Source organism: Astatotilapia calliptera, chromosome 7 (assembly GCF_964374335.1).
Source record: "Astatotilapia calliptera chromosome 7, fAstCal68.1, whole genome shotgun sequence".
Lineage (NCBI taxonomy): Eukaryota > Metazoa > Chordata > Actinopteri > Cichliformes > Cichlidae > Astatotilapia > Astatotilapia calliptera.
The window spans coordinates 38,489,875-38,517,478 of record NC_137428.1 but is presented as its reverse complement, the minus strand read 5'-3'; the positions used below and the strand labels follow the sequence as shown (position 1 = coordinate 38,517,478).

At 39.1% G+C, this 27,604-nt stretch overlaps 1 protein-coding gene across 1 annotated transcript in view; it reads left to right on the top strand.

Moving 5' to 3' along the window:
• Positions 1-27,604, top strand: part of dcc (DCC netrin 1 receptor) — a 355,407-nt gene that overhangs the window by 108,083 nt on the left and 219,720 nt on the right. The window contains exons 3-5 of the mRNA XM_080303632.1: positions 10,449-10,736; positions 21,520-21,670; positions 25,002-25,138. Coding sequence (XP_080159758.1) covers positions 10,449-10,736; positions 21,520-21,670; positions 25,002-25,138 — 576 coding nt within the window. The remainder of the gene's footprint in view (positions 1-10,448; positions 10,737-21,519; positions 21,671-25,001; positions 25,139-27,604) is intronic.

Here is a 27,604-nt window from a genome sequence, read left to right as displayed (position 1 = left end):
TAGCTCACAAAACTTGGAGGTTTTTCTTATACTTGGTGTGTGAGTTAATTTATCTTTAAACATATATTGATATACTTTATATTTGAATCTATTCATTTGAAGTTTAATAACTTTAGCCCTGTCCTCTGAACCTGCTAATATTAAAATATACAACAAATAAATAAACAGCACATTCGTGCTGTTAGAAGCCATGGTGCCCCTCAGGAGTCGTTTTCAATCTCCTTTTCGTTGTGTGACTGGTTTTCTAGTATGTCGTGCAAAAATAGAAAAAAAGAGAGTCATTCAATTGTTTTTCATAGACAAATGAAATGGGATTTGGATGCTATAAATAGACTCAGAGTTGTATTAAAGATTAAAGCACAGATTGTTTTTGACTTTGTCTTTGACTGTCAACCATAATCACACCAGCTGGTATTTGTTGGAGTTGTAAATTTGGGTTCTTGTGTATAGCCTCATGATTTTTGGTTGCTGATTTTGTTTTGTTTGTTCCACTGATATCAACCATCATGCATTGTAAGAACACATCATTTGTTTGTGCATTTTGCTTGGATACAAAAAGAATAGAAGCGATCCAGCATGCACTGAATACGAAATCACTGGACTTGAAAATAAGAATAGAGCAACATTGTTGAAAAACCTTCCCTTCAACTGACAGATACAGATGTGTCTGAAACCTGGGCTTTGTAAACAGTAAATATTTGCATGTTGTCCACATGTGTATTTACATAAGATGCAATTTCTATACAACAGAAGAGAAAATGTAAGCATAAAAAAACTGAACAAATGGCAAGAGTGAAAGAAAGAAATAATGAGCAGAAGAAGAATGATATAGAAGGAGATGATTGAATGAATAAAGAGTATCGGAGAGGAGATTCCCCTCATTTAGATTAACATGGCCACAACACCTTCACCTCTCCTTGAAAGTTATAGCAACACAACACACATACACACACATGCTCCCATAATATTGCCGTTTCCATTTATTTTGCTGTTCATATTTACTTAATAACACCAAAGTAATTCACCTGTAATGTAATTTAGTAAGTGGAGCGAGGCTTAAGATCAATACAGTTTATGGAAGACATTAATAGAAAGCAGCTCTGAGGCTTTAGTGCATCACCATGACCATCAGTCTGCGCAGCCTGTTCTGTGTGCACTATGTTGTATGACAGCTTATTGAAAGTGTGATGGGATTAAAGACAAATGCAACTAATCAAATATTCTGTCACACAACAACACGCCAGAAAGTGACCTGTGCGTGACATCTCAACAGGTAAAGATTAATGCAGTCAAAAACAATTCAGAAAAAATAACATTCAGTAGCTTGTGAAGTTTAACATTTATATTGCAGATCTAAACAATTTGGAAAAAAAGAGAGCAGCTGCACAAGGTTTTAGACATTTATAATCGTGTAGTAGCTCATTGTTACTTTTACTTTTGGAGGTTTTTCATTGCCACACTGGTGGTTAGGCAGTTTATTGATACATACTGGCAGTAGTATTTTTAAGTGGTTTTGCATTTTTTAAGTCAAAAAATAATCGTTATATTTATGAATCACTGACATTTTGTCTTTCTTTCTATTTGTGTCAGTGTGTTAAAAGTGCATAGCAGAGAAAGTGAAAAAGGCAAAAAATAAAAAAAATTCTTTTGGGAAACTTTGAAGTGGCTACACCCATATATCCAAAATGTAACAGATTGAGATTCTAAATGAACTCACAGAGCAGTTAAATTATCCATGGAGCCCAAAATGTCTTTGTTGTTATTGTTGTGTCTTTGCTTTTAACATAAAACCCTATGGGGATCAACTTACTTTTGAAGACAACCTTATGTGGTCAGCACGTCTCTGCTGACTAAAGTTTTCTGCCCTGGATATTGCAGCATTGTGAAGACATAAGGATGAGATAAGTCAATGTCAAAACGCCTACTAAATCAAGATGACTCTGAGTGTAGTCAAACCCCTCCAGGAGGCTGAGACAAGTCTGAGTCAAGATGAAATAAGGAGGGAAAAACAGGACAACTTGCTCATTTCATGGTCTGTTTGGCATGTGAGTGAGGAAAGAATAAGTGGAGCTGATATGGTCAGGCCTAAATTGATGCACCAAAATACAGCGCTGGGCACTGCCTCGGCTCGGTACTGGCCCAGAATCCACTGGTTATATGAGCTGCCTGATACCAGTGCAATGGTAAAATGGTTCCAGCTATGGTGACCAGCACTGCGGGACATGCAGCACACCACTTCATCACCGAAAGAACTCACTGTGAATTTTAAACTCTTATCCAAACCTGACCTGAATCATTAAACACACATGTTCCAATCAAAGTCAATTAACCCACATTCAAGCATTACATTAAAATATGAATCAGCCCTACCTCCATGTCATTCACACAAACGCACACATAGACACGCATGGGCAACACTCAAGCAAGCACACAATGCATTACATGGCAAAATGCTAATGAAAGGCAGAAGCTTAAAATTCAATTAGCAGTCTGGCTGTGTGCGCGTGTGTGTTCAGAGATGACTGTAAACTGGGAATTAATTAGAAACACTGAACTCTCAGAGGACGAGGGAGAGAAAGCATATAAGACTGAACAGAGAAGAAACGCTATTGAAGAATGAAAAGAGAGAACAAAGAAAGTGAATCTATTGCTGAAGGGTGGTAGAATAAGAAAAGAAGAAAAAAAGAGACATCCTACACAAAGTGAATACCAAGGAAAATGAAGTGGAAACACTGGGAAAAGAGAGAGATCAGATCATAATGAGGAGTACCCGTTTATGAAGAGAGTTTAAATTTAGACTTCATTTATCTACAGAAAAGGCACATTTTACCATTGAGGTATATGTTGCATTCAGGGTCTATAAGACCCTAAACAAAGTGTCGTTTAATAGTGTTTAAAGAAAAGAATGATAACTTAATTTATTTGATTGCGAAACCAGTCAAGCCCGTCATATTGTTATAGAGCATGGTGTAATGTATTTCTTACTTTTGGCTTTCACTTTTCAATTAGCTAACCTACTGGTGTTTGTTTAATAATTCAGGTATTAGTGACATTAAAGGAGAATAGTTAATACTTATTGTGACTGCACCATAAGCCCTTTCAAATCTGCTTTAATGGAGCTCATAAACCCTCATGAATCAGTTGTTTATTGCTTCCACAAGAATTTAAAGTCAAAACCTAAACAGACAAAATGCATTATTTACCTTATTTCTGAATAACTTAAACCTGCCAACCCCCCGTGTGGGGGGGGTGGCATAAAAAGGGAAAAGAACAAAATAATGCTTGGACACTGCTGGCACGGGGTGCCTACATAAATGCAAAGCAGGAGATGAAGCATCGCTGAATATGTTTCCAAACCACCTTCATTCCAAGCCAAAGACTAGAAAATATGGTGAAGCAGATCTTTCCTTTGGTCTCCTCTGCAGAATTGGTTTTCCCTTCGTCGGGAGCACCACTGGGCTCTCCAAATCACGGACAAACAGTATCCCACATTCTTGATTTTTAGTTCACAAACACTTGTTGTAATGACTAACTACTCCTGACATTTTGGAGATGTTGGCTCTTTATACAGTAAAGTTACAGTGAGATACAAATAATATCAGGCTGATCCTGCCACGATTTGTTCCCCGGTTCAAATCCCAGACAAACAGTATCCAACAGCTGTTTATGTTTTTAAACCTATTTTGCACAGAGAGGCATTTTTTGAAAAATTTATTGATAGCAATGTTGAATATTATTAAACAGGAAAAAAAACAACTACACGTAAAATAATTACACCGTGACGCCTCTGCCTTTGTAAATGGAGGGACATTAACTCCGTGTGTATGTAAGCGTGTAAAACCTGCAGATAGTCAGATTAACAGTATTTTGTCTCTATCTATATACTCTCTAATTCATCTCATGTAAACAATAACATGGCGCACAGTGTGACGTGAAAAAAGGCACACCTTTAATGTTGCGTGACGAACTCTGTATTCCTCGTCCACACATAAACCCAAAAAAGGAGTTTTAAAAATCTCAGTTTTCGGTGATTCGAAACGGCGTTTACGTGTGGACGAAACAGCTGCGTTTTCAAAATTACCCGTGTAGGTGCGGACGTAACGTAAAAGAGTTTATTTCATTACTACCTGTAATTTATTGCAGATTACTTGTATTTGCTTAACTGTTTACTAAATGAGCAAAATATGGGTGTGTGGTTGGAGGATGTGTTTGTGTGCGTGCGTGGGGTGGGGTGGGGGGGGGCATATTTTTTTCTTGTAAAACAAAGGGGGGCCCAGCAAAAAAAGTTTGGGAACCACTGACTTAGTGTATACTTGAGGTTGAAAAGGTCATCTTGTAAGTATATGCACTTACTAATGGCAACTGCTCACTTTATTCTTTGTCATTTTACTCTGAGTATACTCAAAATAAATAAGTTGCCCTAACTTAATCATCTTAACAGATGTTGAGAATCAATAAAAAGCGCTGTTTAAAATACACTGTAAAATTAAAGGGCAACCAGGGAAGAGAACCTAAAATAGGAGTGATATATTTGTTGTTTTTTTCTTCAGTCTGGTGGCAGGGGCAATGGTGATTATAGGTTTAAAATGATTTCTCAGACCACACAGTGGTGGAGGTGTAAAGATGAAACCGCCTCCAGCATGCCCATTCCCAATTAGCCATCAACTCTTAGAGGATTTGTGCCAAGTCCCAATTAATGCTGGTGAGGAGGAGCGAGGTTCAACCCACAGAAGCAAATAATAATCGTTCCCAAGGCAAAGACTTGAAGCAGGAACGTCCCGCAAAATCCCTCCGCTGCCCTCGCCTGTTTGCTGTGATTTGCATGTTATTATTAGTCTGAGTCATTTTGATCTATTTGTGTAATGAGGATGAAAACAGCAGGAGACAGCAGCCACCACCATAAAAATGTATTTGTTAGTACATATATATATTTTAAAATGTTTATTTAACACTGTGTGTTTGTGTATGTCAGTGGTTTATTTCCAAAGACAGGAAGTTTAAGTACTTTAATGCTGAGTTCAGGGTCAAAGTTTATTCTTTTCTTTTAAGTGTTTCTGTTCTCCTCCATGTTCTGTCCTCCCCATCATTCCTCAGTCTCGACGGACTGATCTATTTCTCGTCCTCTCAGAATTTCCGTCCTGCTGCTTTCCTTCATTTTCTTTTGTTGTTTCATTCTTTGTGATCAGAATTTTATCTCTGACTGAAGATCTCCTTTGATGCTCCTCACTTTTGATAAATGAGGCTCAGTTTTATTAAATTCAAACAGGATGTTCTCAGATCCCATCCAATGAAAACAGACACAGTGTCTCATGGAATACCAAAAAAATCTGCTCATCGGATTTCAGTTTCTAGAAAATGCCAAGAAAAGGGTTGAACAATATAAAATTTAAAACAGCTGCCTTAAGAACATTTATTAATGTGAACTTAAGAAGAGCACGTTAATCTAATATTTTTTTAGAGTGCAAAGTACTGAAGGAGGACGAGTGACATGACCTGAACTTTAATGATCCTTTAAGTTTTTGCACTTTTCCATTGAATTAGAGAAATCAAGTATTAACAATTAAGCATGGAGACTTACTCATAGATTTGTAATAGTAAACTTCTAAAGCAAAAAATACGTTCAGTGTACTCATCATCCTGTAAATTTCAGTTGATTAAATTTATATTTGTCGGCTAATTAACCATGATTATACATGACAAATCAATTCACACATCTTTATTTGAACAGAAGAGGTCATTTGCATCAGTCAGTTACAAGGTAGGAGAAAATCTTATTGGTAAATTTGGAGTTAGTGTTAACTTCTCTTCCCTTTTCAGTCCTTTCAAACCCATCCAGTCATGCTGATCTGACAGGCCAGTTTTGTCCCCCTGGGCCACATATTTAATGAGTGGAGTTAAATGCCTCACACATAACAGACCTTAAAGTTTACACAGCTGCATCTTAGAAACCTCCACTTGTTGGCCTTGTTCATGAATATAACAGCTATGCAGCAAAACATGTCCCAAATCATAATTTTGCCTATTAGGTTTAAAATGGATGACTGATTCTCCAGCCAGCGTAAACTGCAGTCAGCCGGCACAACAGCTGATTAAATATGAAGCTCTGTCTGGACAGACATCTTTTCAGCCACGGTCGTCTCATGAGTGTCTGGTGGAAGAGAAAACACTCCTATTCTAATCAGTCCAGATGTCCACACAGGCTGTGGAGTAGGCTGAATTTTACCCTGTAAATGAATCCTTGAATCTCCTTTTTATTGTGCTTTATGTGCACAGCATCATTGTGTTTTACGTCTAGAATTAGATTGACAGCAGTATTTATTTTGTGAAATTATATTCATATGTCCTGGCAATGAAAAAAGCCAAAGGCTTGCTTGTCAGCTTAAATCTTCATACTGTTCCCACGAGTCCTACTTGTACATTATTCTATTGTAGTTGTGGCTAAATAAGCAAAATGAATAAAAATGCAAAAGTCACCTGATGAGGGCTCAGGTTTTTTTAATGCTCAGCATTAACCTTTGACCAAACAGTGCAATAGAAAATACTGTTTTCCATCTTATATGTTGCTTTAATGTTTGGGTTAGACAGGTAGCAGGGTTGGTTAGGCCTCCAGGAATGAGTCCTAGCAAGTAACAAAAACAAAAATCTGTGTGTGTGTGCCATTTCTTCCAGCTGCAGGCAGCATAGTGATCCATACAGGAGAAGACAGCAGCAGAACTTATGTAAGATGCACACTCCAAATTCACATCAGTGTTACCGTCGTCTCCGATATGCGTGATGTCACAGCCGCTCAAGTCCCCGCCGCTGTGAAACCCTGTATCCAGCGGCGGCTCGTCTGACGATGCGAGAGTCAAACTGGAGCTTCTTTAATGTCTCAGAACAGAAAGAGAAGAAAGCTGACGTTTGTTTCCGAGTTCAGGTTTCCCAGCTGTTTGTGTGTCGAGGTAAAATGGAGGAAGCATAAACCGATTCAAACCAGCATGAAACAAAAACACAAACCGCAAGAAAATCAGACCCCAAACTGCGTTTTCTCACTTTTCCAGATGAAAATATTTCAGAGTATTTGTATGCTGACAGAAATGTAGGACTCCTGGGATTTTCGAAACTTGCTTAAAACTCAAGAAAATAAACATTGCTTGTCTATCAAACTTTTTCTACATGAAGCAGGTGATCTTTCTCCAAAATGTTATTTTAAACTTGTTAAAATGCACCTACAAGACATCACATTTTGAGAAATTAAGGACAGTAAATGGTTGAATGTATATATGTATGTTGGAAGCTCAGCAGTTTGGATGCCAGAAAACTGACTTAAAAAACGAGGCCCTGAACTAGGCCTTGTTAGCCATCAAACGATACATTTAAAACTGATTATAGAGACACTGCTATGCTAATTTCATTAGTTTTATACATTTTGTGTGATCACAAACTAAAAGAATTAAGAGTAAATAACAAAAACAACATATACAAATCTTAATATCAGTAGTGAATTTACTCAGACAGGCCCAGATATATTTGGATGCAGATAATACCCATCTGAGAGAATGACATCCTGAGCCACTAATTTATTACTCAGCAGTCCACTTGCTCTTATTTTGACATTTCAGTTGCTGCTAATAACAAGCCCAGGCACTTCCTTTCTTCTCTTCCCCTACAAGCTAGCTCACCTGCTGTGTCCCTATTGTCATGGTGCTTGCTATTCAGCTGCATCTCCGTGGGTTTCCTCAGAGGTATTCCAGCTCTACCATTTTGGACTGCAGCTTGTGTTGGTAGTTCTTTTTATCCTCTGATAACCTTGATTGTCTCTCTAACCCAAACCTGCACGTATTACAGGTGTACACATGTGTGCACACACGTGGAAAACGGACTCTATCATGATGTAACAGCCGTTTTCTGTTTGTACTGTGTTACCAATTGAAGCGATTTTCTAAAGAGTTCAAACGCTGATCATCCTTCTGCTTGTATATTCTTCCCGTTCTTGCATGGTTTACTTCCTGCACCAATGTTAGCTTAAAATTCATGTCACCCTTGACCAGTGTACTAGCTCACACCTGTACTGGTAACCAAGCACAGCTGCTCCACTGGTCCCAACATCGACGGGATAAATAAAGACAAATTTTCCTACTTAATTTATGAAACAGAAAAAAAGAGCTAATTTGAATGCTGGATATTAGTCCGCTCTTAGTGAGGGTTTTGTAAACGGCTTTGTGGTGTAAATATAGCTTAAATATATCAGAGTTTACATCATAAAGACACTATAAATCCAGGTGGATGTACACCTCTGCTCAGGCAGCATGTGGTTGTTGAGACCTGCCTTGCTTGTTTATTTTGTCACAGTGCATGGATGACCAAACCTCTTCCCCTCTGAGATTTATGTAGGTGTCTAATCTTATCATAATCACAATATTTCCTACCTTTTGCCTCGAATACTGACTTCCCTTGGAGACTTGTTGACATGGAACCAGCAGAGATGTTGCACACAAGTACTAAAGTGGATGAATAAAGTGGAATATGTCAGGAATACAATATTCACAGCTGTGTCTTTGAAGAGGAGAAAAAAAACGAGCCCACGCGAAGACCTGAATGAACTGTATGTCAAAAAGCTCAGATTCTCATTTAATCAATTAATCTGCTTTACATTCTCAGAGAGAATAGAGAGGAAAACAACACTGCTCTTCATTGAATTCCTGACATTCCTGCACCTTCTTCTTAATCTACTCAGAGCTCCCTGCAGCCATGTTGAAATTAAAACACAACTGCACTAGAGCTTCAGATAATAAAATGCCCTGCAAGAGCCGAGCGAGGCCGGCAGTCAGAACATTCCTGTGTTTCTGTTGCTACAGGCTGTTTGTTGTTGAAGGGAATCTGATCAGACGGGAAACTGTGTGGGTCCTGAACACAGCAGGCCCTACGTTGGTTGGCCGCGCTGTCCCTGTCTCTCTGTCTCTTGTCTGACTTTCATCTGTCCTCCCGCTGGTCCCAGTCTAACTCTCTCTGGAGTTTTTCACATTTTCACCCGCTGAGTTTCGCTGCTTCTTCTGCTCCATCTTTGTCTTTATTATTTTCTCCCTGTTGACCTGAGAAACCTTTGCTGTCAGCTCCCTTCTTCTTCACCTCTGCTGCTTGTGTCTTTTGTTTCTCACGCAGAGGCTGTGGGTATTAACGGTAATGTTTTCATGTCGCATTTAGACTACACAGGCTTTTCATCTGGTTACTTTGACAATGTAGGTGATTAAAAACCACAAACTGACCAAACAAGACCTGCTTGATTCAGTTTGATTGAACTTTATAGAACACTAATTAACGACAACCAGGAGCTCAGGATGCTTTATATTGAAAGCAAAGTACAATACTAGAGAGAGAGACACAGGCAATAGTGGGAAGGACGAACTCCTGTTGAACAGGAAGAACGACGTTAATGACATGCAGTGGTGGTGCTGGAGCGACAGTCACTCATTGGAAGTTAACTACTTAATCTCTACTTCCAGCCACAGTGGTTCTTTGCTATCTTTACACTGTTTCCAATCATAGTCTTGAAACCACACTGCACATTCTTAATAATCAAAGTACAAATGTAACATAATAGAAGTGGCCATCCCTATACTTCTAGATTATCTGAACTTAAGCATGTACCATAGGATGAAACTTTGCACTGCAGCATAATCCATAAAGGTGACCTGGGTTGCTGCAACTGCTTTTTAATTTCTTTATGCTGACTCGGTGCCAAATGACCTAGAGCGGCTTGCTATTTATATTCTCTCCCACAAAGACAGCATTAAAAGTATTGGACTGCACTGTTTGCAAATGATAGTTTTTAGGCATATTTAATAACTCATTTAAGCATTTATATATTTTTTTCCTGTGTGACTATGACATCCTCATCGATTTATTTGTGGTCTCTGTATTCTAGCCAGTTAGTGGTGCTTTGTGTCTTGTGCTTTCTGGCTTGCTTGTTAGTTATTTCTGTGGAGATCCTCTCCGGTCCAGCAGTTGAATGTCTGAAGACCACCATGTTTGATTGCAGCTGGTGGAGTAGTTCTTCTACTGATCTGGAGAGCTGCTAGGAGTTGGATAGGCACTCTAACCAGAGTACTGGTTCATCGTCAGTAGTCCAAGGTCACTGAAGCAGCAAAAACTAAAATCCAAGATGATGGAAGTTAGATACATTATACGAAAGAACAAAGTGATTTATTGCAGTGTACACAGTTCAGGGGAGCTTTTCCCCTTGTAGTATCTGCTTACACAGTTCTGATTTGAAGTGTACAAAACCTGAAGCTGCTGATTATTTTCTCTATCTTTTGTTTTCTTCTGGGTGAGCCTAAGAGATAATTCCATGCAGAGAAAACTGAATACTCTCACACACAGTTTTCAACAAAACCCATTGTGTGTATATATTTACACTAAATGACTTGTTGTCAATACTTTTCTTACTCACAAAACTCATTTCCCAACAGGTCCACTCAAAGTGGTCGTCCCCACTGAGTCCGTCTCATCGTACCTCGGCGATACTGCCCTGCTCCGCTGCGAGGTTTCAGGTGACCCAACACCTGTCATCCGCTGGCAGAAGAACCGAGAGGACTTGCCACTGACCTTTGAACCTGACTCCCGTCTCGCTGTGCTGCCATCAGGTTCGCTGCAGGTCAGCCGAGTCCAGCCCCCGGACTCGGCTACATACCGCTGTCTGGCTGATAACCCCAGCAGCACCAGGACGGGGACGGACGCAGAGCTCCGTGTGCTCCCAGGTAACTGATGGAACAATGATGCCCTCCAAACACATGATTTTAGATCTATTGATCGACTGGCTCACTGATAACTGTTCATTGGCTTAAAGAACTTTTGAGACTAAGTTGATTTCATTTATCTTGTTGCGTTGCAATATTTTGGCATAATGTGTTGATTGTAAACATGTATAATACATGATGCATATTTCAAATGTTTGTATTATCACAGTTAAGTGGACTGGTTTAGATTTCCAGTCCTTTTATGGTTAGGTGCTGCACCAGCAGTTTTTACTTAGCGGTGAGTTATACTTTTCCTACAGTCATCACTCTGTCAGGTAGTAATTCTTGTTCATTTCCTCCCAGTCCTGGATGTCTCATTTTAAAATGAAATGTGATGTAATGAATATATGTGAATTTAATAACACGTCTCCGGGCTGAGAGGGAGCAGCTTCTCCGCGGTCTGCAGGGAGTCTGTCAGCCGCTGATGGTCCGTACACTCCACATCATCCAATTATACGAGTCCATACGCCGTCCACTTCATCACTCAGATTACAGCTCGTGTTAGCTCACGCTCTCCGCGGTTAAACACCACTTTGAGTCGAACTGGTGAAGTGTTCCCGCGTTCGTTCCCAGCGGGGGCTCCGTGCAGCCGAAGCGTCGACCTTCAGAGGGATAATCACATGTACTTTGCATTTCAAAGTACATGTATTGACTCTCAGCTAAACTGCTCTTTCATAAACGCACACAGTGACACAGAAAGCCACATTCACAACTCAACTTTTAAGAATTACACAAATATGAATAAAAACTTACAATAGCTTTGTCAGAACAGACAAAACTTATAAGTACAAAACAAATAAAATATAACTGAAATGAAGTTATAAAGAAGGAAAAATGCCAAATGTGATCATTTGATTACGAATTATATAGTAGTCTGTAATGAAGATTTTATTACCAATCAACTGAGCCCATCCTCATTACCAGGACATCAAATGCTGGTGTTTTGCTGAAGTTGGCTCCACAAGGTCCCAGGATACATGTGTTACAGCAGGAGTGAGAATTTTCACCGCTCTTGCTTTAGGAATATCATGTTTTCTGATCCATGAGATCCCGCAAGATGTGGATTTCAGAAGTGTCCCAGAAGTGGTTCCTTGCAACACAGATAGTGCTGTATCCATCTCTTAATGCAAACCCATCAAGCTGCATGGAGCAGATAAAGAAACCATGAAGTCAGATACAAGAATGGCATAGAACAGCTATTTAAATTTCAAACTAAAAGACCCCATGCGGACTAAATACTCTGCATCTGACTGAAAGATGTGCAGAGAATGGAAAAACAGCTTCAGAGATGCAGTGTCACAGGTATACTCTTGGGGTAGCATTTTGCATTTTAAGCACAATCTTTCCTTAAAAGGACTCAATTTTGGTGACTGAACAAGAACTGGAAACGTTGCCACTCATGGTGCCTACTTTCTTAAACAGCTTTTGAACCCACTATTAAAATCATTTAAAACTTAATACAACCATCAAAATAATGTTGTAAAAAATTATTAACCAGGTAGTAAAACTAAAAATGACCGTTAATTTGACATTTTTTAATAATTTTTACTACCAAGGTGAATGAGTATACATTTATCTGGATTAAGTAAAAGAAAACAATGTTCAAGTTTCAACAATAAATGTTGTAACATTATTATTATTACTAGTAGTAACGATACCAACAACAACAACAATAACAATAATAATAGCAAAATTCCAAAATATAAATCAGTGCAGGTTTTGTATGGCATACATACTGTATTTCCCGATTGCATTTAATTGCATTTAACCGACTGTTGTTGTAAGCCTGGCGGAGCATTTTTATTTTTGAAGGCTGTGTATCTGCTCTGCAGCATCCTGCAGAGATGTGGCTGTAATGTGCGATTCTCACAGACACTTGACACAGACTCAGCTGCCTGAGTCGAATCTGTTGCCAGATAAATGGACACTCAGTCGGTTCACACATTCAGTTTGAGTGGTGAAAGGGCAGAAAACAGAAAACTGTTGCAACATGTAAGCTGAACGAAATCTGGCTTTTTTAGCCTTTAGTGAAGCAGTTTTCCTTCCATTTCCACATGTTGTGAAATATTTGATAAGACTTGTACTTTTATGAAGCGAAAATCTCGACCTGATTTTGGTGTCAACAGAAACAAAATGAAAAAATTTAGACTTGTTACCTTTGATGTATAAAGTTTGTTGGTTTTAGTCTATTAAAGTTTTGGTTAAGGGTGACATACAGTGTTTCCCCACTGTGTTGCAAAGCCACTGGCTTTGACAAGGTTTTCCCTTTAATCCTTTCATGTTTTTTTTATCCTCTTTTCTCTTTGATGTATATGACGTTTTAATGGGTCACATGATTAAACTTTAATCATTCTAATCCATGAAGATTTGATTAACTTTGCCTTTGTAAAGTTTTTATCAAATGGAGCCATCAGAGAAAATCTGACGTGAAAGGTCAGGGATTATCACGTCTGATTTCTCTGAATGATGCCTCGCTGTGTGTGTGGCCTTACACTGCATTTCTGCTCAGGGCTCAGCTCTACAAGTATGGATGGAGCGTTAAGATAAAATGATGTAATATAACTGGTTTGGTTACCTCATCGAAGTAATGTAACTTATTTCAGAAATGTTACTGTATGTTTGCATGGAATATGGAGGCAAATTACATTGCAAACACCCATAAAAACATGGTGTGTTAGAAGGTATGGATTGAAGTTGTCAGTGGACCTCTTTTGGCTTAGAGCTTGGTAAGATTCACGTTGGCCTTTTTACATGTTTTTTTTAAACTAAATCGAATCAGCATGGATGACCACTCCAAATCAACCAAATCAATTGAGAAGGTAAGAGAAGAGGTCACAACTCTCATAAACAGGTTGTGATCTCTTTGGAACACATTTTTAATTTTTACCTTTCCTTTCTGTTTTGCGCCCTCTGTCTCTAGACACATGGATATATGTTAGATTTTGTAGTCAGTTCCAGTTTTATTTTGTTGGTCACTTTCCTTTGGCACGTTTTTAACCTTTAAATTATACACAACATGCCAACCTGTCATCTTGGTATCCCCCACTGATGAACAGTAAATTTACAGTCAGCAGCTAATTAGCCTAGCTTAGCATGTATTGTCGATCAAAGAATGAAAGTAAGAAACTGTTGTGCTACAGGGGTGCAATGTGCCACAGAGTTTCAAAGACAGGATTATTTAATTGTCCCTCTCTCTGCCAACCTGTTCTAAAGAAAAACTGCAGGTATCTCAGTTATACAGTGAGATTCCCTTTGAAGTCAATGCAATGACCTAACGGTAATTCTGAGACCAGTTCAACGTCCTCACAGATAAAGTAAAAAAGTAAAACAACAAACTTTTGTTATCATATTTAAACAAAACAAGAAACTTTCAGAATTCAGGTATTTGCCACCTTGGGATGAGAACACATTCTATGAACCCCTTCCAACATGATTCTAATATAAAAGTAGGTGGACAAAGCCCACAATAGACTCTTAGGAAAATATATTTTTCAAAATAAAACACCTTCTGCTGGAGAGGTACCCTCTAAGATACTGCGATCATATCCTTGATGGCAAGGATTTGTGCCCGTGTACCAGCTTTGAAAGCCTTGCTACAATGTTGCACCTTAACGCAGCACAGAGCACTTAAAAGTTTCATTTGCTGTCTAGTCTCACTGACCACCTACAGTCAATTTAGAATCTTTAACCTAATTAAAATCTTTTAACCTGTCATTTAGGTAATTTAATCAATTAACCTAAATGACAGGTGCCACATGGGAGGAACCTGGAGAAAGCCAACCAGTAAGATTCAAATCCCAGATCTGTGACATGGAAGCACTATTCTCTGCAGCTCTGCGCTGATATAAGAAACAGCATAAATATGCCTTTTGTACTTCTGAGGAACATATGCAAGCTATGAAAGATTAAATAGTTACACATAATTACTAGGGGTGCAACGATACACAAAATTCACGGTTCGGTTCGGTTCGATACTTTGGTGTCACGGTTCGATATTTTTTCGATACAAAAAAAATGTTCATGCCTTTTTAATTTGTCATTTATTAAAATTATAAATATATATTTTAACTCAAAAGTACAGTTTTTAAATTTAACCCTAACCCTTGTGCGTGTTTTTTATTTTGACAGCGAATGCGCACCTGCGGACCACTTATGTGCAGCCCTGGTTATTTAGCTCGTCATATTGCAGCCACAGAAATTATTTTGTCCATGAAACCATAAAGCTGCACTTTCTTTTTGCCTTATAGTCTGATTTGTCATAACTTCTCCGTTTTGTGGTAAGCTTTTCTTTGGCTGTCACTTCTTCACCCTGACCTGTCTTATTTGGCTCAGCAGAACTAAAATATATATCTGTCTGTGAAGGTTCTCAGTCATCCAGGTCATCGTAGTCAAATATAAATCCTGCTGCTTTTACAGACGTACTCACATAAGCTCAGCGATTCTCTGCGCGATCAACCTCTCACATGTTTAAGCTTGCTGCGGGAGATTTCACTTGTCATGTTTGCATAGTAAGCTAACGATTGATAAGACGATGTCAGAGGAATTGGTCCTAGTTAAATTTACCCTTTTTAATTTTTCATATTTATTTCCTATCTTATTCATAGCCTTTTCCTTTTTTGTTTTCTTTAGGTCACGAGCAGTTGTCCAAGCATTTCACTACATATCGTACTGTGTATGACTGTGTACGTGACAAATAAAATTTGAATTTGAATTTGAATTTGAAATTATCATCACTCACAGATCAGTGCTGTCGCTCTCTATACACAGTTCGCACGATTGCAAAGTGAAAGCAAAAAAACAAGCGCAAATTCAAACGCGACTTCAATATGTCACATATTGACAGTGGCTCACCGATGCCAATGACATAATTACCCAGCTACATTTCTGAAAGAATGCAAAAGCATTGACATATATTTTTCCTACAATAGCCCGACGGGCAGGGAAGAGATAGATTTTGGTAGCCCGACTGAAAAAATCGCTAGCTCCGGGACGTCGGGCTAGCGATATTGCAAGCCCTGTATCTGATTGAGGAATCACTCATCTTTGGAAAAGAGAGTTTATTACAGAGAAATGGCTCTTTCCAAAATAAAAGCTATACTATCCGCTTCTTCTGGGCTATATTCTCAGCAGCATAAGGAGAATCATGTGCTAACAGCTGTCTAAATGACTCGGCTAAAGTTAGTAGCATGCTTGTTGTTTTTGTCTTTGCACTAGGATGATGTCGGCGTAAATGTGCAGTCATATTCGTTGTGTTCCCAGTAGTGCTTTCAGGTTAATCTCGTTGAAATGACCTTAACGCCACAACACGGCAAATCTCCGTTAACGAGCTACCGCCGATCGCCCCGTGCATGGGGCTAGACGGCCAACACGTTAACGAGCTAACTGCGCTAACACACTAGTTCCCACCCATGTAATTGAGCATTGCATGGCACATCCAACATACTGTTTTACTTTAGTCCATGACTCGCTTACCTTCAGGGTCATACGTCACATGAAAACCAAAATAATTCCAAACGCCAGATCTGAATGAGGGTGGGGGAGGTGCCCTGCGCTCTTCCTTCTGACTATGCTGTCTGTGTTGAGCGCTCAGTGGATCTGCGCTCGACAGTGCAGCCTAGGCGGAGTAGTCGAACGCAGATTCACTGAGCGCTCAACACAGACAGCATCGTCAGAAGGAAAGTTGATAAAATAAATTACAAATGTTGTATTGTTCGATACATATGCGTACCGAACCGAAAGCACTGTATCGAACGGTTCAATATCGATACGAATATCGTTGCACCCCTAATAATTACCTTGTGGCTCAATATGCAGTTAGCCTTATGGGGTGCATCCATTCAGACTGTACCTCTGTGGTGTTATAGAAATTTAAAACAAATGATCTACACATAAACATGTTGTCTTTGTGAGGTTTTAATTTGCCTTTGCAAAGGGGTCAAAACAATAATACAGAATGCAACAGCAATTTGCATCACTTTTAAGAAACAACAACAACAACAACAAGTGTAGACGAGCAACATTTTCTAATTACCACTGTCCACAGAATACATTCAGAAAATTCCATATAACATAACTTACAGTAAAGTCCAGTACATCTAGTATTAAAACATTACATAAAGACATAAAGACAAAACATGATAGTATGGATCCTTCCATTGAGCCAGGCCAGCTTTTCAATTTCCCGTGACACGGGACAAAAAATACGTTTCTGAGAGTCGTTTTCAAACTCTGTCTCTCAGACTCCACTGCAGCAAGAAAACACTTGGAAATTCAAGTATGGAAATTTCTTACAGGAAGCCTACCTTAATTTGCTAAACTCAAACTGCTGGTGCTTCATTTTACCTTCAGATGAACCCGAGTTACAAAAGGACAGAAGAACAGAAGGCAGGATCGCAGCGAGCCAAAGATGTCCTCTTACATCCTGCTGTGAGATACACTAAAGCTTAAAAATTAAGCCCTGGAAGTCCTGATGAACAAAAAAAAATCAGCAGGTTAAATCCTATCAGAATCCAGACAGGACCGGGATTAATCCACTTACCTTGGAAATGGGATTTGTTCGGAAACAGTGAACAAAGAAGTGCCTTGATTTTGATCTCTTACCACATTTACTGACCCTAAAAACTTAGCTGTTTAGGGTCAGGGTGTGTTTATATTTATCACTTTAAAGATGAGATTTTCTAGTTTCTGAAACTATGCATATTTTGTTCTTGGCTAAAACACCCTAATCCTAACCATACACTTAAGTGGTTGGTTGGTGATGTGGTGAAGGCTGCAACCTTCGTTATAACTCAGTGCAGAATCACAAGTGGGTAGGAGGAGTACCGAAAGCTACCGACTACACCAAACTGGGAAAATCCACACAGTCCCAGATTTTTCTGGTTTGTGAATTAAAAGTCCACCTTAAATACAAATAAATACATAAAAATAAAAGGATTATATATATTAGATTTACTTTTCTAGCATTTAAAAGAGCAACTCTTAAGTCTGTGATTTATTACCTTTATTAGTTTGGTGCAGCATGAAAACTAAAGAAGAAACAAGGTTGTGAGATGAGAACATGGTAATAACATGATGTGAGAACACGCCTCTTGGCCTGTTGGGTACAAATAATAACTGAGTGTGTTTGTGCAGTGAACTGAGCTGAAGGTCTGGGAAAAGGATGACTTATCTAATAATTAGCTTCGAAAACGCATTAAAGGGACAGTTTATCTTTGTTTCAACATTTCAGAGGAGAACAGCGCTGAATATATTTGTCGTCGTTCCTCAAAGGTGTTGTGTGTCTTTGTCTGCATGCAGTGAATAGCTCGTGACTGCGCGTGTGTCCTCCTTGTTGTGATGCGAGGTGTGCCAGTGTTTCATCTGATTTGCTGACAGCCTCCTTGGGTGACGTGCCTGTGAAAATATTAAAGGATCAACGCTTCTGCTCAGTGATTATCTCCGTGATCCCTCGCTCTTTACTCGCCTCTGCGACCAGCACACACAAAAAGAAAATCTGCTGCGTGGACGTTTCTCCCGCTGCTTCTTCCTTTCTTTGCTCGTGTTCACCGCGCGCGGTTTTCTGCTGATGATGCTTGTTTTAAGTTTACGATTCTTGTGGTTTCTTTCTTTTTTTTTTTCAAAATCATGAAGTTGCACAGCTTTACATCTTATTTATTATCCATGTGTATACTTTTGAACCTCACAGATGGGATCCTAGTACAGGGAACACTTGCTGAATTAAATATGTAAATATGTAAACGGGTAGACAAACGGGCAGTTTGTTGTGTAACTTAAACTGTTATTGAGGCAGTTTTTGTATCAGCTGAATCTGGGTTCAGTACAGGTCAGTCACCTCAAGGTGCTTTATATTGTAAGGTAAATACCCTGTATTATTCTAAAGAAGCACACAGTGTATAAATTATGTAATTCTGTATGTAAAACTGTATTTTCATAAGTTTTCCGACTCATAAAGACCTCCCTCATGGCTGTTCATGCTACACTAAAGTAAATAAAAAACAAGTGAACAATTAAATTACACAAAGTTCCTGTTTTTCACTAACTACAATAGAAATGTGGGATTCATATTAACATATTCCACTAATAAACAAAGATTTTCAGTTTTAGAACAGGACAGGAGAGTCTGCACAACGAGCTGACGGCATGTTTTCTGTCTTTTTATACATTTCTTACAATTGAAGAGTCATGCTGACAGATGGACAGATTTACTACAGAAGTATTTTTTTTTAATTTTGACATTAAATGTGTAATTTAACTTCTATACATTGACATAAAGGGCAGTTCCACTGGTTTGGCGCTCTTAAGGTCAAAGTGACATCCCTGCTCTTGGTGGTACTTGGAAGGAAAAGCAGCCTTTTTAACAGGCTGGTTGGGTATTGAGGGCAATGAGAAAAGAAAGGCTGATTTTAGTGAATTTAAAAATATGGTGGTACTTGGTGCCAGGTGAGCACCATCAACCATCTCTGACGAATGTTTCCAGGGCACCTTATTTAGACTTTAAGGCAGTTCTGGAAGTAAGAGGTCTGACCTACAAGCAAAATGTACCAAAGAAAGGGTCTTAATTATTAAATTAATTTAAGCTGTAGATACGGTATAGTTTATAAAGTCAAGCTAGAATGAGCTGTAATCTGCAAAGGGTCACACAAGTTTGAAAAACTTGTGAATCTTAGAATATTCATGCTCTGATCACCTTAATTCACTTTCAGGGGGAAACGGCTCGGCTGTTTCTTATTTCACGACGAGCAGCAGATGTGAAATAACTTCATGCCTATTCAAAGATAAGGAGTAAAAGATGATTACAAAATATTTCACGTTAGAGGTGCATATTGGTGTGTGTCAGTGCCACTGGCGGATGATGGTGATTATGATAATGATGTAACTTCCTGTCTACTAAAGGAAATAGTCTGGTTCTGGGTCTAGTCACTCTGAGTCAGATTTGCTTTCACCCTGAGGGGGTGCCCGAGGATGAACACAAGCCTGACCCAGTATAGATGTCGTGTGTGTACGTGTGTGTGTGTACGTGTGTACGTGTGTGTTCCTTCAGGCCCTTAGGTTTTCTTAGATGAAAGCTTGTGTTGGATATCAGACCACTAAACGCCTTTGCCAGTGGATGAAACACAACGCGACTTCTTCTGGTTTGTCCATCAAAGGAGCACATTCACACTGTTTTCTTGGAGATGCATCTGGGTTTCAAATCAGCTTGGTGGAAAACTGCATGAGCTCATCAAGGTTAGGCCTCAAATAAAGAAATGTCAATGTGGAAGCAGAATTAGGTTATAAACGAGAGATGATTTCTCAAAATGCATTCAATCTTTTTCATCTAAATTGTTAATTTTTTTCCACTGAACTAAATGATCTTGTACAGACTTTCTGCATACAGATGCTTACCTGACAGTTATTTACAAGCTTTTTTCTTTTCTTTTTTTAAATTAAGCCTAGTCTCATAGCATAAACTAAAATATTTTAGGAGACCTTGTATGTTTTAAGAAATCCCTTGCAGGGACTTATCACCCTGGAAAGCAAGAAAAAAAACAAACATAAAAATTCAGATGATTCACGTGTCTTTTAAGAAACCATTTTATTGCACCAGCCTGAGACCTTTTATATTTCCAACCAAGAACCATTTTCCCTTTTCTTGTGTTGTGTTTACAGGTAGGAATACAACCGAAATGAGCTTTTTATTTAAGCTTGTTTTTTGTACCTCTCCATACCGATGCTAGGAGAAACCTTGGAGAAATCCAATAGTTGCTTTCTAATTAGTGTCAGGTCCTCAGCTGAGATGTCATCCAAGGAACTCCTCCCAAGAACAAAGAAAGAAACAAAAGCAGAACCTTTGACTTTAGCTTATGCTTCTTATAGCTTACCTTTACTGACACATTTTTCTCAATAAGTTGGTTACTCATTGGCATGTAAATGATTACTGATTAGCTGTTCACATCTGTCCTCAGAACCAGCTAATCTTGCAGGACCAAGGACAGCAGTCACATCAATCAGCAATCATATAAACATGAAGAACTTTCTAAATAATGCATCTATCATAGTTTAAAAAGCTCCAATGGTTTACATGCTAATACAATTAAAATGAGGGCATTTGTTTCATTGCCAGGGCAGCATGTTGGTTAGCACTGTTGCCTTGCAGCAGGAAGGTCTTGAGTTCAATTCCACCATCAGGCCGGGGTCTTTCTGTGTGGAATTCGCATGTTCTCCCCGTGTTTGTGTGGGTTCTCTCCGGGTACTCTGGCTTCATCCCACAATCCAAAGACATGCAGTTAGTGGGGATAGGTTAATTGGAAACTTTAAATTGCCCATAGGTGCACGGCACACTGGCAACCTGTCAAGGGTCTCTCTCACGCTAAGACAGCTGTGATAGGCTCCAGTCCCCCCACCCTGTGACTCTGAAAAGAAAAGCAGAAGAGAGGGGATAGATTATTTTATTTCCTGCCCACTTATGGAAGCCAATAATTCACACTTTTCTGGTTCAACACAACCACCCATGATCCATCCATGCACAAAATTACTGTAAGGAAATTATTTATCCCGTTTTGTGCAGAATCCTCCTTCACTACCTTTGTGAAAAAATAGAACACAATGAATGCTAAAAATGCTCTTTTGGCTGACTGGTTAACAAGCAGATGATTGCTGTTGTTTTCACACGGCATCCTTATAAAATGACACGTGGCCAAATTGTGTGTGTCTTAGAATGTTTGACCTTTACCCTCTCCTTTTCTCCTTTTCTTTTCTCTTTCAGAACCTGGCGTCAGCAGGAACCTCCAGTTCCTTCAGAGCCCGACCCGAGTAACAGCTCTGCTGGGATCAGATGCGGTGCTTGAGTGTTCAGCCTCTGGTTACCCGACTCCGAGCATCCAGTGGAGGACAGGAGAGGAACTGATTCAGAGCTGGTCTGTCTGCTTTACTGTGTTAATCCATGTTTAAACCACCAACAGCACACATCTTATTTTACCCACACTGATCCCAGTATGGCCCAGTGATTGCTATGCCCTGGTGGTAAATGTTTGAATGATTATGCGTATTCATAGCATTATATTTTTACATTCCTTTGCAGAAAAGAGTTATTACAACATATTAGCGATTCACTAATACACTGAATTACCTTTTTTTAGTATGACCAATAGACAGCTGTAGTAAAACTAAAGTTTTGGACTCTTTATGTAAAAATAAATAACCTGAAACAACCTTTTGTAAACAACCTTTGGTGCAGTCTTCACTGACCCTACTTGCCCAACTTGGCTCCTAGAAATTTCACCAAATAAATTGGAAGAGATAACAGAAGTTTTTATTTATATTCATATTCCATAATTCTTCTTTAACACTGTTTGTCCCCTCTCATTTTCACCCACTCTTTGGCTCATCTCTGTGTGTGTAGTCAGGCCTTGTCTCTGTTTTTGTTTACCTTTGGTCTGTGTCTAGTTTGTAGTGGCATGCCTAGCTCTTACTCAGCACAATTATAGGAACCCATATGAGCAAGCACTTTGGTGACAATGGGGAGGAAAAGCTTTTAAAAGGAAGAAACCTCCAGAATAACCACACTCGGGCCATCTACCACGACTGGTTTGGGTGGGGGGAGGACGACAGGACCAAGACATGCTTTGGAAGTGAGCCAGAGATTAATGATGACTAATCATTAAATGCAGAGTGGTGTATAGACAATAGAATAGGCTTTTATTGACATTGTACAACAAAAATTTGGGTGTTCCACACAAACGGTGCAGGAATAAATATAAATATTAGGACAGCAAGAATAAATAACAGACAAGGAGAGTACATACAAGCAAGTGGAATATATACAAAACAGGAAGAAGGCACATAATGTAAAAGGCACATTAGAGGACACGTCGCAAAGTGCTTGAAAGGGTTTTGTCTGAGTAGAGTCTGTGTGCGAGTGGTCTGAGTGATGAGGGTTGCTCAGACCATGGCTCATGGCTTGGTGGGGTTTGTTTGTTTGCTGTCCTGGCCAAGAGGATGAAGCTGTTTGTGAGTCTGATCGTGCAGGACCTGGTCCAGAGGGCATTGGGTCATTCAGGTGGGGGGGGTGCAGTTGGTCGCCTGTGATGGTCTTGATTTTTCTGAGACAGGAGGATCTGACAACGGCATCCAGGGATGGCAGTCAATGATTTTTTTGGCAGTATTAATGACCCTCTGCACAGCCTTCCTTTTCTCAGTAGCGTACCTGCGTACCAAACACCCAGGCAGTACGAGAGCTTACTGTCCACTGAGGAGAGGTAGAATTTCTGGAGCAGCTTGCCATGCATTCATGTGTGGCTGGCAGTTTGCAGATGGAGATGGAAACTGAACTCGAACAGCTTATATTGCTGGAGCTTCAGAAAACCAAAATGCACAATCACAGAAACTGCAGACTAACACAGACATGAGGCCAAACAAAAATGGAACAGAGGAACAATGAGGACGTAAATACAGATGAGAGGATAGGAAACGGGTGGAGACACAGCTGCAACAAATCCAACTAATGAAAGAGGGGAAGCAAAACTGAACAAACACACATGGGATGAGGAACTGTCAAAATAAAACAGGAAGTGACATGCACACTGAGACAGACATGAGCTCTACATTAGGACAGCGAATAATCAGACATGGAAGCACATGACAGACAGAAGAGACAAAACACAGACTGGACACGAAAAAGGGAACAGGCATGAAAGCAAGCAATAACCAAAAGCTAAAACTCAGAGGCTCTTAAAAACTGAACATAACCATCTCTTTATTCCAGAGGATAAGAAAAGTCCAAACATACTCAAAAACCATGACACAGCTTCTCGGGCAGGTTAGGTACTGCTGGGCCTTCTTTATTAGGGTGATGATGTTGTGGCTCCAGGTGAGGTGTATGGAGAACATATAGTGAATGAAAAAGGTGAGTGAAGATGCCCCCAGTAGTTTAGAGCTATTACCGCATAACTAAGGGAGGATTCAGAGTCACCTGGGTCATATAGCCCTAACAATATGCTTTATCAAAAAGGAAAGTTTTAAGCCTTATCTTAAAAGTAGAGATGGTGACTTTTCCCCAAATCCAAACAGGAAGCTTGTTTCACAGAAGAGAAACATGAAAGTTAAAGGATCTGCCTCCCATAGTATTTTTAAATACTATAGGAACCACAAACAAGCCCAGTCTGTTGGGGTTTTATAGGTAGTATAAAATCTTAAAGATAAGATGGAGCCTGATTATTTAAGAACTTGGATGTGATGAAAAGGATATAAATGATTTATATCTTAGTTTTGTAATGTTTGGTTATCATCATTTGTGGTCCCCATCCGGTTTCTCTTTCTCGCTGTCTCTGTGGTTGTCTGGTCCTGTTAGTTTTATCAGGTGACTCTTGTGTCCTCTCTCAGTCATGTCTCTGTGTTTATGCTTTTGCTACATAGAGTTTGCATGTTTTGAGTCTGGGTCTCTGTCTATAAGCTTATGTTCCCTGTCTAATTTTGTCTCATGTCCCATGTGTATTTTGTTTTGCTGTTTGTAGATTCTGTTCACCTGTGTTCTCCAGGTGTTTCCAATCTGTTCTTACCTCATGTGTGTATTTAAGTCTTCCATCTTCTTTTGTTCATAGTCATGTTGTTGTCATACTTCTCCTTGCGTGTGATCTGTATTATCAGTATTGGAAACTAGTAAGTTTTTGATTTGTGTCAGAGTTTTGGTAATTTTGTATCTCCCTCATTAAAATCCAGCAATAAAACTGTTTTATGTTCAGTCCTGTGTTCTGCAATTGGGTCCACAGTTTGCCAGCCACACACTGACTCATGCCAGAAAGTGTGTGGCCAGTCTTCTCTGACCTCCAACCTTAACAAATCATTTTTAAAGAATTTTTACTCAATATGTATTTTTGCTTTTATGGACCATTATCTGTAAACTGTAGAGATGGTTGTGTTGGAAAATCCCAGTAGATTATTGGTTTTTGAAATATTCAGACCAGGCTGTTTGGCTTAATGAACCATGCCAAGTTCAAAGTCACTTAAATCCCCTTCCTTCCCATTTCCAATGCTCTGTTTGTACTTTATCACATTGTCTTGACCATGTCTACATGCCTAAATGCACTGAGCTGCAGCAATGGGTCAGATAGTTGCGTAGATCAGTTGCATGGGTGACAAGTATATATAGAAATAACTTATTATTAAGGTAACAAAGCTAGGCTGATCGTTCCTCTATGCAAGTAACAAAGAAGCAATAATGAAATGCAAAAACTCTTTCCTCCCTTTTAGGAACAAGAAGTACTCTCTACTGGCGGGCAGCAACTTGATCATCAGAAGCGTCACTGACGACGACTCTGGCAGTTACAGCTGTACAGCCTCCAACAAGAACCACAACATCACTGCATACGCTGAGCTCAGTGTACTAGGTGAGGAAATAGAATTATTATATGACCCTTTCCCACCAGGCGCATGACAGTACTTACTTGGTCAAGTATCAACTTACGTCCTAACTTGGATAGAAAAACAAGAACACACAAAGGTTTCTGTGTAAAATTAAAGAGCAAAACTGTGTCACTTACCAATGCTCCTTAGGTAAAAAAGGAAAAAAATAACAAGAGTTGTCCCACCTCTGTGGAAATTTAAAAAATAAAAATAAAAATGAATAAGCAAACAGAATAGGGCGAAAACAGTTGGCATTGCTACATTGACAGATAACCTCCAGAATCAAATGCAGTGTTGTTGTTTTTCTGAGCTGACTGTTTGCTTCAGGAGGTTTTCATAAATAAAATATATTTGTATTTATTGTCTTACTGCTCCTCAGCAGCTCGTACATACAAACTGAAGGTGCTCAAGGATTCTGTTGATTGTTTGGTTTGAAGCAATTATTTTCAAAATTTCTTTTTTTCTGAAATCTTATTCATTTCATATCAGTGCTAGCAGTTTTTCCTGTGAAGCGATTGTGTAGAGGTAATTATGAACATCCTGGGACTGTAACTCAGCAGCTGTGGCAAACCGTTCCCCCCAAAGTTTACAGACAAAATCTTTAAAAGGCTAAATGATAAACTAATATTGGTAAATATTGGTAAATATGAAAATCACCATTTGAATGTCTAGAGACTTCTGTAGTTTTTATTTTATTTATTTTTAAATTCATCGTGTATTCAGATATCCCCTGAAAAAGTTCAGGTTCAACAAGATTAAATTAGTTGTAAAAACAGATGAAACTGAGAATATGTAACAGAAGAGTTCTGAATAATGACTCTTCACTGACAGAGAAATAGCTGACCTAACTACCGGTATGCTAGAAAAGCTTTCTGGTGAAATATACAGATAAAACACTCTCTGTGTGGAGAGTAAGCAGCATTTAGCAGAAAAAGCCATTTAATAATGTTCTTATGTGATGATGTACAAATTAGCCACGTACTTTTATTGGTTAACTACGCGGAGCTGTAAATGTCTTGTTAAAAGCATACAAGTCTGCTGATAGCTACAATGTGCACAGGTCATTCAGGTAAAGCGAGAGCTACAAATAAACTGAGTTAATTTTTAATCCATGATCTAACTGAGGAATCACACCTGTGGTAAAAATTGGTTTCCCCTCATTATAAATATCAATCCCCACTAACAAAACAAAAGAAAAACTATAGACTGTGGAAAGAAGAATTGAGGTATCCACTCTGAAGTGTGGATTTTGAGAATTACACCTCTGCTAAATATTTAAATAAAAGGTCTTTCAGTTGCCAGAATCACTCCTAATGTTATAATCAAGGCTCGAGACCATCTGTTTCAGGAGAGAAGCTGGTTCTTTAGGGCTGGTAGTGTCACTTTGAAACCAAGCAGAAACCTTCCTGTATTCCAGATCAGAAAACAAACTTCTAGAAGTCTAAAACAAAATGTTCTCATCATTAATTGTGCCCTGAGTTTCTGGTTTTGTGTGTAATTCTCTCACAAAACCAGAAACTAATTGTTTGTGTTAAGGTCTTAGGATCACAAAACTATTTCCCAAGATAAAACTTTTATATAATTTGGGATAAATAATATTCTAAATTGTTATTTTCCTCTAATTACAGTAAAATGTCTTTGTAGCATCTTTCAAAACTTTGTTGTTTGCTTCACAGATGTAGGCTTACCCTAAAATTATACGGATATATTCACATCAAGCTTTGCGAAAGCTAAACTTCCCCAGGCTTCGTACAAGACTGAAAGCAATCTATATTTGTAGTTGAATCCCATCAGGCTGCTGCTGTGCTTTAAAGTCAGCACAATCTGTAGGGAAGTTTATCGTGCATGAAGTCTCTCAGCATCACCTCAGGAACAGCGCTGGACTGCAGGGTGAAATTTGTCCTGCGGTGACCAGAGCCAGAATTAGGTCAGTGGTCAAATGACGCCCACTGGGCTGAAAATACTTTTTTCCCCACATAAACACACATTCAAAAAAAAAAAAAAAAAAGCTGTCAGTGCCAGTAACAGTGAACTCATTTGTGTCACGAGCAGTTAAACATGACTGTTACAGCAATTTGTTTTTGCACCACTCGTGTTCGTGAGGAGTCAGCGAGAAGTCAGTGCCTCAGGCAGAGGAAGTGTTCGGGGGGATTTGCATGTGCGGCTTACTTAAATTAGCTTTCAGTCCTGTTTTAAAGTGCTCACCTGGACCAAGGTAAGGGAACTCAGAGCTATTTTTCCTATAGACTACTATACAATGAGCAATTCTTTGCAACCAGAGAAGTCTTCCCCTGCTGGTCAAGAATGCAGGTTTAAGGCCCATTTATATTGTCTTCACTTTTCAGACGTAACAGCTACATCAGTCTTTTCTGCTTTCTGTAGTTTGAGGAAAGGATAAATGTGAAATATTCTTTAAGTGGATTCAAGTTGCAGAAACTTTATCCCAGATG